The sequence below is a fragment of the Rana temporaria genome, chromosome 5, assembly GCF_905171775.1.
Source record: "Rana temporaria chromosome 5, aRanTem1.1, whole genome shotgun sequence".
In the NCBI taxonomy this organism is placed as follows: Eukaryota; Metazoa; Chordata; class Amphibia; order Anura; family Ranidae; genus Rana; species Rana temporaria.
Genome location: NC_053493.1, coordinates 329,732,064 through 329,750,613, shown reverse-complemented (window position 1 = coordinate 329,750,613; position 18,550 = coordinate 329,732,064). Strand labels below are relative to the sequence as shown.

At 46.4% G+C, this 18,550-nt stretch overlaps 1 protein-coding gene across 1 annotated transcript in view; it reads left to right on the top strand.

Moving 5' to 3' along the window:
- Positions 1-18,550, top strand: part of TTPA (alpha tocopherol transfer protein) — a 71,856-nt gene that overhangs the window by 51,616 nt on the left and 1,690 nt on the right. The window contains exon 4 of the mRNA XM_040354269.1: positions 16,799-16,909. Coding sequence (XP_040210203.1) covers positions 16,799-16,909 — 111 coding nt within the window. The remainder of the gene's footprint in view (positions 1-16,798; positions 16,910-18,550) is intronic.

Below are 18,550 nucleotides of genomic sequence, written 5' to 3'. Positions count from 1 at the left end.
AGCATCAAATGGGAGACCTTCTGTGGGGGTGAGACCGAAACTTTCGGCCCCATCTCCAAAACCCTCCGCCATTGATCCTGTGTCAATTCCCCCAGATCCTCCTCCCATTTCTCTTTTGTTTTTAGGAGATGCCGGCCCATATTAGCCTTTTTACTCATCTGTTTGTATAATTCCGAGATGAGTCCCTTAGTTGGTCCTACCTTGCCTAGTTCTTGGAGAAGGGGCATTTCACACCACACTAGCGTTTGTGTCCTAAACTGGGCCTCAAGGGCATGCCCCACCTGTATATAAGTGAAAAATGAATATTGAGGTATCTTGAATTCCTCTCTTAAATCCTGAAATTTCCTATATTTATCCTCTTTATATAGTTGTTTCAACCTTTTAATACCGTTTATTTCCCATGCTCTGACCTTTCCTATCTGGAGGACTTCCTTCAGTTTGTTGTTATTCCACAGTGGGGAGAGTTCAGAAAACCCGGTATAGCCCATCAATTTTTTAACCGATTTCCATATTTTGGTTATCATTTTTGTTGTTGGATTCCTATATCTAAAGGAGTCAGCCTCTAGTGCTTCAAAGATAGTGTCGTGAGAGACCCCATTCATCATTATCATCCCGTTAGGGGTACCTCCTCCTGGGATATTACCTCCCCCTATTTGTTGCAGTTGTGCAGATAAATAATAGATCTCGGGTTGGGGCACTGCAAGTCCTCCCTCCCCCACCGGGAGCTGCAGTGTGCGAAGACGTATCCTAGCCTGTCCCCCTTTCCAAATTAACTCCCTAAAGAGAGATTCAATTTTATTGAACCATTTTTTACCAATCCATATTGGGGAATTGTGCATTATGTATAAAAGTTGTGGTTGCCAAATCATTTTGATTAAACTACACCTACCCGCCACTGATAGATGGAGACGTTTCCAAATATAAATTTTTTGTTTGAACTTAGCAAGTAGGGGGATGAGATTTTTATAAATGTATTGATTAGGGTTTTTCGTCACCAATATCCCCAGGTATCTCATTGTATCCACCACTGTTAACTGTGGCAGTCCTCGTATCGCCGTTTCTCCAAGTGGATCTATCGGCAGTAGCTCGGACTTCCCCCCAGTTTATTTCTAGTCCCGAAAAACTCCCAAACTCCTCCACCAAGCTCATTGCTTTTGTCAGAGATTGTTCCGTGTCTCCCAGGAAGAGCAGGATATCGTCGGCATAAAGCGCAATTTTTTCTTCTCCCGTCATTCTCTGGAATCCGGATATCTCAATATTTGACCTAATAGCGATTGCCAGAGGTTCCATCGCAAGGGCGAAGAGCAGGGGTGACAAAGGGCACCCCTGTCTCGTCCCCCTCTCGAGGACAATTTTTTTTGAGATTTCATTATTTATTTTTAACTTAGCACTAGGATTATCATAAAGCATTTTTATCCACCCTGAAAAAATCGGTCCGAACCCAAATTTATCCAGCACCTTCCACATATACCCCCATTCTACGCTGTCGAAGGCTTTGGTCACATCCAGTGACAATACGGCCCTTGCTCCCTCATTCTGTGTTGGGGTTTGTAAGTTTAGAAATGTCCTCCTGATGTTCATACTGGTAGATCTATTAGCTATAAACCCCGTCTGGTCTGGGTGAATTAATTTTGAAATAACCCTGTTAAGCCTTGCTGCCAAGACCTTTGCTATAATTTTAGCGTCAGAGCACAGAAGGGATATAGGTCTATATGCCACAGGGTCCAGTGGATCTTTCCCATCTTTTGGTATAATTATAACCGTTGCTTCCAGCATTGAAGCAGGGAGTTTACCTTCTACCACCGCTCCATTTAATGTTTTTATAAGCTCGGGTAACAATATATCTCCATAATATTTATACATTTCTACTGGGAGCCCATCTGGTCCTGGCGACTTTTGGTTCGCCATACCTGCTACTGCCAACTGTAACTCCCCCAGTGTTATTGGGTTTTCTAGTTCTTCCCTTTCTAATTGGGTTATAAGCGGGATTTCTAGTCTCTCCAGGAAGTCCTCCATTTCTTTCTCCATTCCCCTCTTTTGTGTAGTGTACAATTTTTGATAGTATGCCCAAAAAATCTGCACTATCTCTGAGGTGTCCGAAGTTATCGCGCCACTTGTTAATCTGATGGACCGGACGCCGGAGGAGGAAGAGTTAGATTTTACCACCTGCGCCAGCATCCTTCCAACACCTTCCCCTTCTGCAAATGAGGATTGTCGCAAAAATAGTCGTCTGGTCTCTACTTCCCTTGTAATTACGGATTTATACGCTTGTTGTTTTTCAAGCCATATTTTCTTTCCCTTCGGCGTTGGGTCCCCCACATAGTTATTTTCTGCCTCTAATACCTCTCTACGGGATTTTTCCTCCGCCTCTCTTGCTTTTTTATTAAATTTTGCTATCTGCTGAATCAGGACACCTCGAAGGTACGCCTTCAGGGTGTCCCATAATATCCCAGTGCCCGTGGTGCCTTCATTGATATCTACAAATTCCTTCAGTTTGGGCAGAACTTCATCCGACTTCTTTATTAACTCACACCAGTGTGCATTAATTTTCCAATCTCTCTGAATTTTTTGTCCACCTTGATTTAGGGTAAGAACCATAGGAGAATGATCAGACACTCCTCTTGGCAAATATATTACTTTTCCCACTATCTGTAGTGCTAAATAATTCCCCAGGGCCATATCAATCCTGGAGAGTGTAGAGTGCGTACTTGAGTAACAAGAATATTGTTGAATCCCCTGATTCCTCACTCTCCACAAGTCTAACAGACCAACCTCTTCCAGAAATTGACCCAGGCGGCTATTTTTCATGAGGTCTGGGACCAACGGTATGGGAAACCTATCCACTCTTCGGTCCAAGACCTCATTGAAATCTCCTACCACCAACACCGGTATCTCTTCCTTCCCCATTATAAATTCATTTAATCTGAGCATAATATCAATCCTAAAGGGCGGGGGGACATATATATTTGCTATTATATACATTTTGTTATTTATTATACAATGCAGAAAAATAAATCGACCATATTCGTCTATGCTGACTTGTCTGCAGGAAAATCCCACTCCAGCTCTCACCAGAATACTCACTCCTCTAGAATATGTAGAGTGCACTGAGTGGTACTGGGTAGGGTATTTTTTACTCTGTAGTAGGTAACTTGTATTTTTCATTAGATGGGTTTCCTGCAGACACATCAGCCCTATTCCATGTTTTTCCAGCGTGGCAAAGACTGCAGCCCTTTTTGCTGCAGTTCCCAAGCCTCTAACATTCCATGAGCTTAAGTTTAACATTTTACTTTACATATAGCAACCGAGGATATACCACAGGAGAACAGAGGCATCCATCCCAAAACATAATTTATATAGCTATTCATTACCCTAATTATCTTTGTGTATAAATAGTCCTTACTAATTTTACCGTGTCTATTAGAACTTGTGAACTAACATCCCCCAAAAATGTATGTGCTATTTTAGTGTTGTTTCCATGTAGGTTTTCAAACTTTATTTTCCCATACAAAAATTTATACCCCTTGTGAAATGCTTTGCCATTTTCCCCTTTTCCCATTCCTTTGTGCATTATCATTACCTTCTATACTTTTCTTTGGTTCGTGTTTTATATATATTTTACTTATTGCAGTGAACATTTTTTCCCTGTGTATCATGTACTTATCTTCCCTTCCCCTCCCACCCTTCCTCCCTCCCCTCCCCCTCCCTCCCTTCCCTCCCTTCCCCCCCCCTCCGCACCTACCCAGGTGTTCCCCTAAGGGGTTTCCTATGGCCGTTTCCCATATCATCCTTTCCTCTCTTAACCCACCTTCATTCACTCCCCCCTTCCCCCCCCTCCCCACTTCTCCCACCCCTCCTCATTCACAATCCTCCCTTCTCTATTCAACTCTTGACCAATTCCTCTCATTCGTTTAAGTGTGCACCCTTCCTCCCACCTCCCCCCCCCCTATCCGTGCGAGTTACAAATTAAACCCCTTACTCCTAGCTTCCCCCTCCCTCCTTTAATTGCGTTTCCATCCATAGTGCTGCATCTTCAGGTTTATCAAAAAATAATGTCGTTCCCAGCGCAACCACCCGTAGCCGCGCTGGGTATAATAAAGCATATGGAAGTTTAACCCTCTGCATTTTCCGTTTAACCTCCAGAAACCCCGCCCTCCTCTTCTGTAACTGGGGAGAAAAATCAGGGTAAAATGAAACTTTAGAGCCTTCAAAAAAAACCTCTCCCATTTCTCTACTCTTTCTCAATAGGGACTCTTTATCTCGATAATTCAAAAATTTTAGTAGCATTGATCTTGGACGCCCCCCGGTGGGGGGAGGCTTAAAGGGGACTCTATGTGCTCTTTCTATTGTAAAAGCTTGTGAGAAGCTTTCTCTACCAAATAGTTTTACAAACCAGTTTTCCAAAAATTCTATTGGTCTAGCCCCCTCACATTTCTCCGGTAGCCCCACCAGCCTAACATTGTCCCTCCGGAGTCTATTTTCTATTTCATCCATTTTTTCTTCTAATGTCTCCACTTGGGACTTCATGTTCTTAACATCTTGTTTGAGAGGGTGCATTTCATCTTCCATTTGTGAGATCCTCCCCTCTGCTTCTGATATCCTTTCATTAGTTTTCCTTAATTCCTGTCCCACTGAGACCAGTTCTTCCTTGACACTTTTCATTTGGTCACACAGTTCTCCCAGTGCCTTTTTACATTCATTCACCACTAGGAATACGTCTTTTATTGTGGGAGTATCTTCTGACCTGGGGGTTACTTTTGGATCCATAACTATGGGCGCTGCGCTCTTATTAACTGAAGTTTTACTTGCCACTGCCGCTGTTTGGCCTTGGCTTCGTCTCTCTGTGTTTATTTTGGCAGAGGCCTGGGATATTGAGCCATTTTTAATGGGGGTCTGCTCTGATGAAAGAACATATTTTTCTAATTTGGCTGCTGCTACAGCAGCTACCCCCACCTTGTCTTTTGCTGACCTTAATGCTTGCGGCCCAGACATTATAGAGAGAAAAAAACTTCTGTTTTTTCCCTTTCTTCCCTTTCCTTTAAAGAAGAGAAAGAACAAACAAAAAAGAAAAACAAAATGAATTGACCATTAATGGTCAATCTCCAGCTGATCCTAATCCTGATGAGCAATATATAGTCACATTGAGACCAGTGGTAGATAATAGATCAATAACTCTGTATTTCAAATGTGTAATGAAGAAGTCCCTTTTATCCTCGATACAATATGCAGTATGCGTGCTCTCACTTTACTACACTTTACTTCCTTGTGCAGCTGAATTCGTTTAAATTTAGGATTATAATCAGTCCATACATCAATGCACATCACCGCATAGTACAGCACCATTAATTCATTTAAAGCCAGCGAAAGTCCAGCAACTCATGTAGAGCCTCCATAGATAGCAGTAGAGCTAATTAATGGCGCAGTATTTAATTGTTTGGAAGTGCTAGACAACAAGTCCAAAAGCAGGATGTCACACCAACTGTGTGCCAGGGGTCATAAGTAGTAAGTGATCAATAGCCCTGCTTCACGAGTGTAAAGTGGAAAAGTCTCAGTTTTCCTCAATGCAGTGTACAATGTATATACTCTCACTTCACTTTACTTCATTTTACTTCACTGAGCAGTTACTTCATTAGGCGTATAGCCCAACCATGTCTCAATGCACAGTACAGCACAGCACTATTGGTACATTTGGCATATATCCAGTCCAGACAGCATGCGACAGTACAGGTCCATTCAAGGCACAGTGTAATCCATACGTCACTGTTTGTGCAAGATTTTACTCACTTTTATGCTGTTTTTGCAGGGTTTCCCCACTGCTTCTCCTCCTTTAAACAGGGCTGTGAGGCTTTTAATGTAGCGATACAGGGGGGGAGTGAGTCCTCCTTATTAACCCGTTTCAGCACTGCAGTGTAAGGCAGACCCAATGCACATCACAGCACAGTACAGCACCATTAATTCATTTAAAACCAGCGAAAGTCCAGCAACTCATGTAGAGCCTCCATAGATAGCAGTAAAGCTGATCAATGGCGCAGTATTTAATTGTTTGGAAGTGCTAGACAGCAAGTCCAAAAACAGCATGTCACACCGGCTGTGTGCCAGGGGCCATAAATAGTAAATGATCAATAGCCCTGCTTCACGAGTGTAAAGTGGAGAAGTCTCAGTTTTCCTCAATGCAGTGTAAAATGTATATACTCTCCCTTCACTTTACTTCATTTTACTTCACTGAGCAGTTACTTCATTAGGCATATAGCCAAACCATGTCTCAATGCACAGCACAGCACTATTGGTACATTTGGCATATATCCAGTCCAGACAGCATACCACAGTACAGGTCCGTTCAAAGCACAATGTAATCCATACGTCACTGTTTGTGCAAGATTTTACTCACTTTTATGCTGTTTTTGCAGAATTTCCCCGCTGCTTCTCCTCCTTTAAACAGGGCTGTGAGGCTTTTAATGTAACAATACAGGGGGGGAGTGAGTCCTCCTTATTAACCCGGTTAGCACTGCAGAGTAAGGCAGACCCCCTGGCTATCTCCCGTGTCTCCCCGAGCCTCCAGCAGCCAGGAAACGCCGATCCACGCTGGGACTGACACGGCCGATCACATGGGCTGGTCAGCTGACCACCGTCGTCCAATCACGCGACCGGCTCGTCTGCTGCAGTTACGTCTCCACCCCGGGTCTCCTCCGCTCTCTCCCCGGCTCCAGAGGCTCCCCAGACGGGACGAGTGAAGCAAGCGGGTAAGCAAAAGCCCCCCCCGCAGGGCACAGGACTTCAAAAGCTCCCGACCAGCTGTGCAGGTAAACCGCCTCTGTCAAAAAGGCTATGGTGTAGATACAACGTTGTAGCAAAAAAATAAAATAAAATAAGTTCAGCAGGTATAGGGACCAGACTCCAGCTATTCAGGCAATTTAAGCAGCGCTTCCAGCATGGCCATTTCATATGCCTGTAGGGGGGGAGAGATACATGGGAGGTTTAGGCACACACCTCTCCGCTTCTCACATCTCTGCCTCGCTCACTCTCCACACTCCTCGCTCCACACACCTACATCCGGCCACACCCCTCCCCTCCACCGCCTCTATGGGAATAGACCAGCTCTTACAGACAGAGCTAGAGCGAGGCTTCATCATAGGCCCCTTCACCACACCCCCCTTCAGCACCTGGAGAGTCAGCCCTATTGGGCTTGTCAAGGGCAAGTTTTCAAATAAAACACGTTTAGTTTACGATCTGTCTGCGCCTCATTCTTCCCCCACCCCCAGCCTGAACTCCTTGATCCCCTCGGAGGAGTTCTCCCTAAAATACGCGTCTGTAGACATGGCAATCCAAGCCATAATTAAAACTGGCACGGGCACCTGGCTCTCCAAGGCCGACATCTCAGACGCCTTTAAACTCTTGCCTATCCACCCGTCCCTCTGGTGTTGGCATGGCATGAAATGGAGAGAGTCATACTACTTCGCCACCAAGCTGACGTTTGGCTCCAAGTCTAGTCCCTGGCTCTTCGACACCTTCGCACAGACTCTCACCTGGATTCTCGTGCACCAAGCCCATTGTCAACAAGTCATCCACTACTTGGATGACTTTTTGCTAATTGAACGACCCGACACGCCTCCAGGAGACCTCCAAAAGTTGAGACTCGTCTTCAAAAATCTCAACGTCCCCCTCGCAGAACACAAAGTAGAAGGCCCAGCTCACTCCATTACCTTCCTCGGAGTTAATCTGGATACCACCTCCATGCAAGCCAGCCTCCCCCCCGACAAACTGACCCGCATCAGGGCAGTCCTCCATAGTTTCACCCAAACGCAGGGCTGCACCAGGAAGCAGCTGCAGTCCCTCCTGGGAATGCTAAACTTTGCAGTAAGGATCATCCCTCAGGGCCGATCCTTCGTGTCACGCCTTCTGGTCTTCCTTTCCCATGCACAGGACCCTGATCAGATTCTCAGGTTGGATACCGCAGCCTTAGCGGACCTCTCGATGTGGGAAGAATTTCTCACCAACTGGAACGGTATATCAATGTTTATACCGTCAGTGTCACCCCTTTCCCCACAAGTAGTGACCGACGCCGCAGCCTCCACAGGTTTTGCAGCTATTTTTGGCCACCACTGGTTCGCAGGACCGTGGCCGCCAGAAATACTAGCGATCCCGGGCTTCACCCAGACGTCCTCCTTGTTCGAGTTGTACCCAATCGTAGCAGCCGCCCAACTCTGGGGCCACAGCTGGGCTGGACAAACTGTTACCTTCACCACCGACAACCAGGCCACAGCCGACATTATTAACAAGGGCAGGTCCAGGTCTCTTGTTATAATGTCCTTCCTACGTCGGCTAGTGCAACTGTCCTTGCTACACCAATTCAATGTGCATTGTACCTTCCTCCCCGGCAAGTGTAATCTCGCCGCAGACGCCTTGTCCCGCTTTAATTATGCCTCTTTTTTTCAGCAGAAACCCGCAGCCGATCCATCTTCAGCCCCTATCCCTCCTTGGTCTCAACTGACCCTGGACTGACACAGCACCTACAGCAAGCTACCCAGCTGATCAACCAGTCTCTCTCCCGCAATACCCTCAAAGCCTATCACACGGCTTGGGACACCTTTACCAACTTCTTGACGCGCCACTCCGCTAACACCACCCCGAGTGTCAAGCACGTATTGGCCTTCATCTCCTACTGTCACACTTGCCAGTCCCTTTCATACAACACCATCCGTCTCTACCTGGCTGGCGTCCAGCACTTTCTGGCCTTACACGATCCGGCAAAGCCTTCGCTGTTTACGTCCCACGCAGTCAAAGCTGCCCTACGCGCAGTCCGGAAGCAACAACCAGTTGTCAACGCCAAACGCCTGCCCATTACCAGCACCATATTTAGAGACCTGTCCGCCATCCTCGCCACATCCCCGTTTGGCCTCCTGCCTAGCTTGGTCATACAAGCGGCCATCTACCTAGCGTATTATGGTTTCCTCCGACCCAGCGAGTTTGCCTTCAACAGCCCTGCCGGCCAAGTCCTGCGCAGACGACACTTGGTCCGCCATCAAGACCGCTTCACGCTTCACCTCACTACCACCAAAACACAGCAATCAGGCCCCGGCTTAGACATCGCCATTTACAAGACAGGTAACGCCTGGTGCCCAGTATCCGTGTTGGACCGCCTACTCTTACTTTTGCCAGCCCAATCAGACTCCGCTCCTCTACTCCCTTTTCCGGACAAACCTCTGAACACCAGCCAGTTCATTAAACACGTGAGGATCCTCCTTCGGACTCTGCACCTCAATCCTACCCAGTATTCGGGCCACTCCTTCCGTATCGGAGCAGCCTCAACCGCCTCGCGACACGGGGTCCCCGACCATATCATTAAGAAGCTAGGCAGGTGGAAGTCTGCCTGCTTCGCTAGGTACATTCCTGACCCTCAGGCGGAGATGGCACAAGCCTTCGCCATACTTGCTCACTAATGTTCTGACTCAATAAAACTATAACCCTACCTGAATGTTTTGCCCCCTTATTCTGGCGTACCGTCCATTAGGGCCAGCGCACACTTCAGGTCCATTGTATGTTGTGAGTCCTAGTCAGTCTGTGTCCATGTCCGTGTCGGCCGTAGGGCTCCGACCATAAGTAATAAGGCCGAGCAGCGGCCTGTGTTTATGGGAGGAGCCCGGGGAGCCTATATAATCTCCTCGCCTCCCTCCGGGCTCCGTCGGCTTCCTGTCTCAGCACGAGACTTCCGGCGCACTTCGCCCACCCTCCCCATCCCATTTCACAGGAATTCCCAGGTTCATTCCTCTCCACAACATTTATCATTTAACAGGGTATGCCCCCTTATTCTGGCGTACCGTCCATTAGGGCCAGCGCACACTTCAGGTCCATTGTATGTTGTGAGTCCTAGTCAGTCTGTGTCCATGTCCGTGTCGGCCGTAGGGCTCCGACCATAAACAAAGAGAGTCTGCTTCAAATGTGGAGGAGTAGGACATCTCAGGCGAGTGTGCCCAAGCCCAGTAACTGAAACAAAATCCAAACAACTGGGGGAAAAACTTCAGAGGGCCCCAGTGAAGGAGTCAACTGGGCGCCCGGTTGCAATAGCGAACTCCACACCGACTCATATACCCCTGACCACTGAGGTCACCAACAAGCCAGGATGGAAAAGAGAGAGACCCCCAAAACCAAAGGCGAAGGTACAAGCCACCAGGCAGGTCAAAGGTACTGCAATCAGTGGATTTCCCCCCAAGCTAGTGGGACCCTCCCCAATTGTTCCCATCCAAGTAGAGGGGATTTATACGAAAGCCCTGCTGGACACTGGAGCCCAAGTAACCTTGCTCTACAGGGATTTCTATGACAGACATCTCAAGCACCTGCCATTACAGAAATTGGAGGAACTAGAGATATGGGGATTAGGCACCCAGAACTTCCCATATGATGGTTACCTGCCGGTCAGACTCACCTTCGACCCAAGTACAGCAGGAGAGGCTGAGACTTTCGACACCTTGGCCATAGTGTGCCCTCGTCCCCCAGGGGCTGACAAAAATTCCCTCATCATTGGGACGAACACTGACTTGGTGAGGAGGCTACTTGCACCGCTTGTGCTGCAGAAGGGGACCCTCCCCACTAAAATACATCCAATGTTGGCCCAGACATACCGAGACCTTAGACAGGAGGAAGAGGCTCCTGAAGAGGGAGTGGGAAAAATCTGGCTCCTGGATAGGGAAAAGAGGTTAGTCCAGCCAGGTGAAGTAGTCTGCTTGAGAGCCTCTGTCAAGTTAAGCTGGAAAAAAACAGGTCCTTTCATTGTCCTTGAAAATACAAGCCAGGAAGAAAAAAAGGGGTTAGAACTTATCCCTGAAGTATTGCCCACCAGGGCATTGAAGAGGACTCACGGCAAAGTTCCAGTCAGTGTCCGCAACACAGCAGCTGTGCCAGTGAGGGTGCCAGCCAGACTACTGTTAGGACAGGTCAGCCCAGCAACTCCAGTCACAGCATGTGGTTCGACGGAAGGACCAGCAGCAGAAATCCCTGTAGAAGAATTCTGCCCAAAGAATACGCCTCTTACTCCTGCATGGAGAGAAAGAGCTAAAGCCCAACTTCTGAGATGGAGGGCAGCTTTCTCAAAAAGTGAATTTGATGTGGGTTTGGCAAAGAGTGCCACCCACCGAATTCGACTGGAGGAAGACAAGCCGTTTCGTGAAAGGGTTAGGCGAATCCCATTGGGAGATCTGGAAGATTTGAGGGAACAACTGGCTGAACTCAAGAGTACTGGCATTATCCGGGAGTCCAGGAGTCCTTATGCCTCCCCAATAGTGGTGGTAAGGAAGAAGAATGGGTCCCTACGCCTATGTATCGATTACAGGACCCTGAACCGGAGGACCATTCCTGACCAGTACACCACACCTCGGATAGAGGATGCTCTGCAGAGCCTGTCGGGAGCGAAGTGGTTCAGTGTGCTAGACTTAAAGAGTGGGTATTATCAGATCCCCATGTGCCCTGAAGACAAAGAGAAGACCGCTTTTATCACCCCAGTCGGATTCTTTGAGTTCAACCGGATGCCGCAAGGCCTGTCTGGGGCCCCAGCAACGTTCCAGAGGTTGATGGAAAAAACAGTGGGTGACATGAACCTACTTGAAGTACTAGTTTACCTGGATGACGTCATAGTATTTGGAAGAACGTTGGAAGAGCACGAAGAACGCCTGGAGAAGGTCCTGAAGAGACTTCATGATGAAGGTCTGAAGCTCTCTATGGAAAAATGCCAGTTCTACCAGCCCTCAGTGAATTACCTGGGACACATTGTGTCTGAAGAGGGAGTGGCAACCGATCCCAAGAAGTTAGAAGCTGTCACTTCTTGGCCAAGGCCCACCAACGTGACTGAACTCAGGTCATTCTTAGGCTTCTGTTCGTACTACAGAAGGTTCGTGGAGGGGTTCGCTAAAATAGCCCACCCACTCACTGAGCTCCTGAAGAAACAGGAAGAAGTTAGTGTAAGCCCAGATCAGTCAAGGAAGCCAAAAGAAGGGCCCAGAAGGAAGAAAGAGTCCATCCAGGACCAGTGGACTCCAGGATGTGAGGAAGCCTTCAGACAATTGAAGTGGAGCCTTACCACTGCTCCAGTTTTGGCCTATGCAGACCCTGCCAAACCATACGAGTTGCATGTGGATGCCAGCCGTGACGGACTGGGAGGAGTGCTCTATCAAGAGCATGAAGGGCATCTGCAGCCGATCGCCTATGTGAGCAGAAGTTTGATTCCTGCCGAAAGAAACTATCCGACTCACAAGCTTGAATTTCTGGCTCTGAAGTGGGCAGTGGTAGACAAGTTGAAGGATTACCTTTACGGGCTGAATTCGTGGTAAAGACGGACAACAACCCCCTCACATACCTGCTCACCACTGCAAAGCTGGACGCCACCGGTCACAGGTGGCTAGCTGCTCTCTCGGCATTTACCTTCAGCCTGAAGTACAGACCAGGGGTTGATAATCGAGATGCGGATGCTCTATCAAGAAGGCCTCATGACCCCCGAAATCCATCAGAAGACTGGACTCAACTTACTCCAGAGGGGGTAAGAGCCCTTTGTGAAGGGACAAGTCTACACGGGAGAGGTGGGGCCAGAGCTGAAGAAGTGGGAGTATCCTCAGCGGGAGTACCCAGGTGCTATTGCAACGTCTCCCAGGTTGTACAAGAGGATCTCCCCAAGCTATTCAGAAAGGATCTCAGGAGAGATCAGGAGGAAGATCCACTGTGTGGGCTGGTGCTGAAGGCATTGGAACATCAACAGTCTGATGTGCTGCAGAAGAGCCCCAAGAAGGAAGCCTGGCTGATACTGAAAGAATGGGATCAGTTGCAGTTGCAACAAGGGGTGGTCTACCGAAGGGGCCCCTCTGATGATCCAGAAGCAAAGTGGCAGCTGCTCCTGCCGGAAAAGCACAGAGAGAGGGTACTGATTGCTTTACACGATCATCATGGTCATTTGGGAGCCGAGAGGACTTTCCAACTAGTAAGGGACAGGTTCTACTGGCCTCACATGAGGAAAGAAGTGGAGAGTTACTGTCATTCCTGCCTCAGGTGTATACAACAAAAGACATTGCCCCAGAGGGCTGCCCCAATGGGCCATTTGGAGAGCCAGGGACCAATGGACCTGGTCTGCATAGACTTTCTTTGTTTGGAATCCGATCTGAGTGGGCAGGGGGACATCTTGGTGGTAACAGATCACTTTACCCGTTATGCCCAAGCATTTCCTACTAGAGACCAGCAAGCAACCACAGTAGCAAAGACTCTCGTGGAAAAGTTCTTCGTCCATTATGGCTTGCCTCAACAGATACATTCGGACCAAGGAAGGGACTTTGAGAGCAAATTAATAAAAAGACTGTTGGATCTACTAGGCATACAAAAGTCCAGGACTACTCCTTATCACCCACAAGGGGACCCTCAACCGGAAAGGTTCAACAGGACTCTCCTGAATATGTTGGGGACGTTGACTGCAGAACAGAAACCCCATTGGAGTAAACACATTACTGCACTGGTTCATGCCTACAACAGTACCAAAAGTGACGTCACTGGGTATTCACCTTACAGATTGATGTTCGGCCGTGAAGCCCGATTACCAGTGGACCTGGCTTTTGGTTCCTCCTTGGATCACACATCAGAGACCTCCCATAGAGGGTATGTGGACAGGCTGCGGAGGAGCCTGAAGATAGCTTACGAGCAGGCTCAAGCCACCTCGAACTCCAGAGTCAACAGGAACAAGAGAAACTTTGACCTGAAAGTAAGAGTTCAGGATCTTCAACCAGGTGACCGGGTTTTGCTGAGGAATCTAGGCATCCCAGGCCAGCATAAGTTGGCTGATCGTTGGAGATCACAGCCTTATGTTGTGTGTAGGAAGCTTCCAGGGCTCCCAGTGTATGAAATCAAGCCAGAAGGAAACACTGGGCCAATAAAAACCTGGCATCGGAATCACCTTTTACCTCTCACTGAGGCAGTCAGGATAAGCACAGAGGAGGAATTCCCATCCACATCCACCGATGTGTGTAGGCCAATAACCAGATCTCAGCTTGCACCCTCTACAGATGAAGATGAGGAAGTGGAGATGAGTTGGCTGTGGCCTCCGGAAACTTCAGAAACAGATGCTGATATCTCTTCAGAAGTAGAGGAGGATAATAACGGAACTCTCAGGGCAGAGGCCCCAGAATTTGTGCCGGCAACTCATCTTGCAGAAGAGCCGAGTACTCTTATTTACTCTCCATTTTTAGTCACTGAGAGGAGGGATGACGACATTTGTAAAAAAGGAATGGATACCCCGAAAGTGCAAAGAGAGACATTCGCCCACTACGCAGACTGACTTATGATACATTGGGCGAATGCTCTGAAGCATCTCAGTTTGTCAGCAAAAGAAACCTTGAACTGTCTGGTCCCTCTACTTTTGATTCAGTAAGGGACAACCCCACCTCACCCCTTGGCACATCTGTACCAGACACAGTAGTATCATCTGTGAGTGCACAGGATAGCTCCCCATCATATGACAATTGGTGGGAAGCTCCTCTGTCTGTATTGTATAACCGTATAGAGGCTAAAATGCAGAATAGAGTTAGCAATTTGAACCTCTTTGGAGGACCAAAGAGATAAAGTAGGGGGAGTGTGTAGCGCTGACATTCTTGTATATTGATGTGTGTTTGCATACTTTAATACAACGTCTATGGACATTGCTATGTTTAAGTATTTGGAGCCATCTAGTGACCAAATACTGGTAATGCAGAGAGATGTTTGTTTGAGGGTTTTGGTTGCCTTGGAGACAAGGGGAGACAGGAGTGTAAACAAAAAGCCTTCTGGATGCTGATGTCGAGCTGCTGGGGAGCGAAGGCTGAGCTCGGAGAGCTAGAGGACAGTGGCCGGATTGCAGAGACCGAGAGACACTCATCCGAGCATCGGAGAACCGGATCCATCCAGCGGAGCTGAACAGAGCTGACGGAGAAGAAAGTTGCAGTCACAGGACCCTGAACAAAAGTTACTACCCGGAGCTCCGATCCAGTGGGTGAGCGGGTCACGACCCACAGTTTGCTAAGTTTACACGCAGTTAGACTCATATACAGGCCTCACTGGGATTTATAGTTCCACAGAGGAACTTAAACTGAGAAGGCTTGAGGCCTATCTAATTTGACGTTTCAAGCGATTTTAAAATAGTTGTTGCAGTTACACCAGGAGCATTTTCACTTCAATTTGACTCATCAAAACTGTGGATTACAAATCACTTTAGCTAGCGAAGAAAGAAGATCCAAGACTAAGTACTTTAAGTGAGATCTCACGCATAGCTAATAAAGTAGGGGGAGCTCCCAGGTATAAAATATTTATGTATACTGTTTTCAAATAGCTTATGTTTAAATCAATTGTGCTGTCGTCTTACGTTGGGATGACAGCACAATTACTGTAATCACTTCTTTGCATATTTCACAGTAAAATATATCTCTGGTTAAGTATCCAGTTGTTGTGGCGTACTGTTTTTCTCACTCCAAGTGCAGTCAGTGGATCCTGGGGTTATAATACAGGTATTTTGTATTGTCTTACATTGTATTGTATTGCATTGCATCACAGCTGTGCCAAGGGGATTGAGCCAAGTTAGTGGGGTTTATTGGTAGAGTGCAGGCCCAAATTAAACCAGCAGCTCCTTCGGGGGTCAGTGCTACATATATATATCAGTACAGACCAAAAGTTTGGACAAACCTTCTCATTCAAAGAGTTTTTTTTATTTTCATGACTATGAAAATTGTAGATTTCCACTGAAGGCATCAAAACTATGAAGTAACACATGTGGAAATTATACATAACAAAAAAGTGTGAAACAACTGAAAATATATTTCATATTCTAGGTTCTTTAAAGTAGCCACCTTTTGCTTTGATTACTGCTTTGCACACTCTTGGCATTCTCTTGATAAGCTTCAAGAGGTAGTCACCTGGCGCAGCACCCCATCACTCTCCTTCTTGGTCAAATAGCCCTTACACAGCCTGGAGGTGTGTTTTGGGTCATTGTCCTGCTGAAAAATAAATGATGGTCCAACTAAACGCAAACCGGAAGGAATAGTATGCCGCTGCAAGATGCTGTGGTAGCCATGCTGGTTCAGTATGCCTTCAATTTTGAATAAATCCCCAACAGTGTCTCCAGCAAAGCACCCACACACCATCACACCTCCTCCTCCATGCTTCACGGTGGGAACCAGGCATGTAGAGTCCATCCGTTCACCTTTTCTGCATCGCACAAAGACACGGGGGTTGGAACCAAAGATCTCAAGTTTGGACTCGTCAGACCAAAGCACAGATTTCCACTGGTCTAATGTCCATTCCTTGTGTTCTTTAGCCCAAAACAAGTCTCTTCTGCTTGTTGCCTTTCTTTAGCAGTGGTTTCCTAGCAGATATTCTACCATGAAGGCCTGATTCACACAGTCTCCTCTTAACAGTTCTAGAGATGTGTCTGCTGCAAAAGGTGGCTACTTTGAAGAACCTAGAATATAAAATATATTTTCAGTTGTTTCACACTTTTTTTGTTATGTATAATTCCACATGTGTTCATTCATAGTATTGATGCCTTCAGTGTGAATCTACAATTTTCATAGTCATGAAAATAAAGAAAACTCTTTGAATGAGAAGGTGTTTCCAAACTTTTGGTCTGTACTATATATATAAAACATATATATATATTTTTTTCTAGGGTAAAGATCCTCTTTAACTTGGACAACATTTTAGTTTGTAGTGTAAAACAAAAAATATCTTTTGGTGGTCTTTGGCCAGCACATGGGTACATGGATTTGTGTGTATTATAATTAGAAGTTTTTTAATTATTTTTTTTCAGGACTCTTTCCCTCTTAAAGTTCGTGGAATACACTTCATAAACGAGCCTTTATTCTTCTACCCAGTATATGCCTTAATCAGGCCGTTCCTACCTGACAAGATCAAAGAACGGGTAAGTAATCTAAAATATTTATGTATATATTCACTATGGTTTGGTACCAAAACCTTAAACCATAACTAAACTTCCCGGTGAATGGCTGAGGGTTGAGGCGGTTTGGAGTAGAACTGGCTGAGTTTTCAGCATTCTTGCAGAACTAACCAAAGTGTGTTCAGTTCTTGATAGGAAAGCAGAGGGGCCGGCAAGAACACCAGTGATTTTACATAAAGGAAGCAATACAAAGACAATGGGATACTTTCTCATACAAGTAGAGGTGCATCTCATAAAATTACAATACCATCAAAAAGTTAATTTATTTCAGTAATTCAATTTAAAAAGTGAAACTCAAATATTCAGTATATCCAGAAAATTTTAATATTCCTTGAGACCAATAAAAAGGCAATTTAATACAGAAATGTTGTCTTACTGAAAAGTGTGTCCATGTACAGTATAGTATGCACTCAGCACTTGGTTGGGGCTCATTTTGCATGAATTATTGCATCAATGCGGCGTGGCATGGAGGCAATCAGCCTGTGGCACTGCTGAGATGTTATGGAAGCCCAGGTTTCTTTGATAGCGACCTTTAGCTTGTCTGCATTGTTGGGTCTGGCGTGTCTCATCTTTTTCTTGACAAAACCCCACAGATTCTCTATGGGGTTTAGGTCAGGTGAGTTTGCTGGTCAATCAAGCACAGTGATACCATGATCATTAAACCAGACATTGGTACATTCGGCAGTGTGGGCAGGTGCCAAGTCCTGTTGGAAAATAAAATCAACATCTCCATAAAGCTGGTCAGCCGAGGGAATCGTGAAGTGCTCTAGAATTTCCTGGTAGAAGGCTGCCCTAACTTTGGATTTGATAAAACACAGTGGACCAACACCAGCAGGTGACATGTCTCCCCAAATCATCACTGACTGTGGAAACTTCACACTGGTCCTCATGCAACTTGAATTCTGTGCCTCTCCACTCTCCCCCCAGACTCTGGGACCTTGATTTACAAATAAAATGCAACATTTTCCACAGTTGGTGATGATTTGGGCAACCATGTTATCTGCTGGTGTTGGCCCGCTGTGTTTTATCAAGTCCAAAGTCAGCGCAGCCTTCTACCAGGAAATTCTAGAGCACTTCACACTTCCCTCTGCTGACCAGCTTTATGGAGATGTTGATTTTATTTTCCAACAGGACTTGGCACCCGCCCACACTGCCAAAAACCTGGTTTAATGATCATGGTGTCGCTGTGCTTGATTGGCCAGGAAAACTCACCTGACTTTAAAACCCCATGGAGAATCTGTGGGGTATTGTCAAGAGGAAGATGAGACACCAGAGCCAACAATGCAGATGAGCTGAAGGCCGCTATCAAAGCAACCTGGGCTTCCATAGTAACTCAGCGGTGCCACAGGCTGATCGCCTCCATGCCACGCTGCATTGATGCAGTAATTCATGCAAAAGGAGCCCCGACCAAGTATTGAGTGCATACTATACTGTACATGGACATACTTTTCAGTAAGACCACATTTCTGTATTATAAATCTTTTTTTTATTGGTCCTATGTAATGGTCTAATTTTCTGAGATACTGATTTTTTTTTTCACTAGCTGTAAGCCATAATCATCAAAATTAAAAAGAAATGCTTGAAATATATCACTCTGTGTGTAAC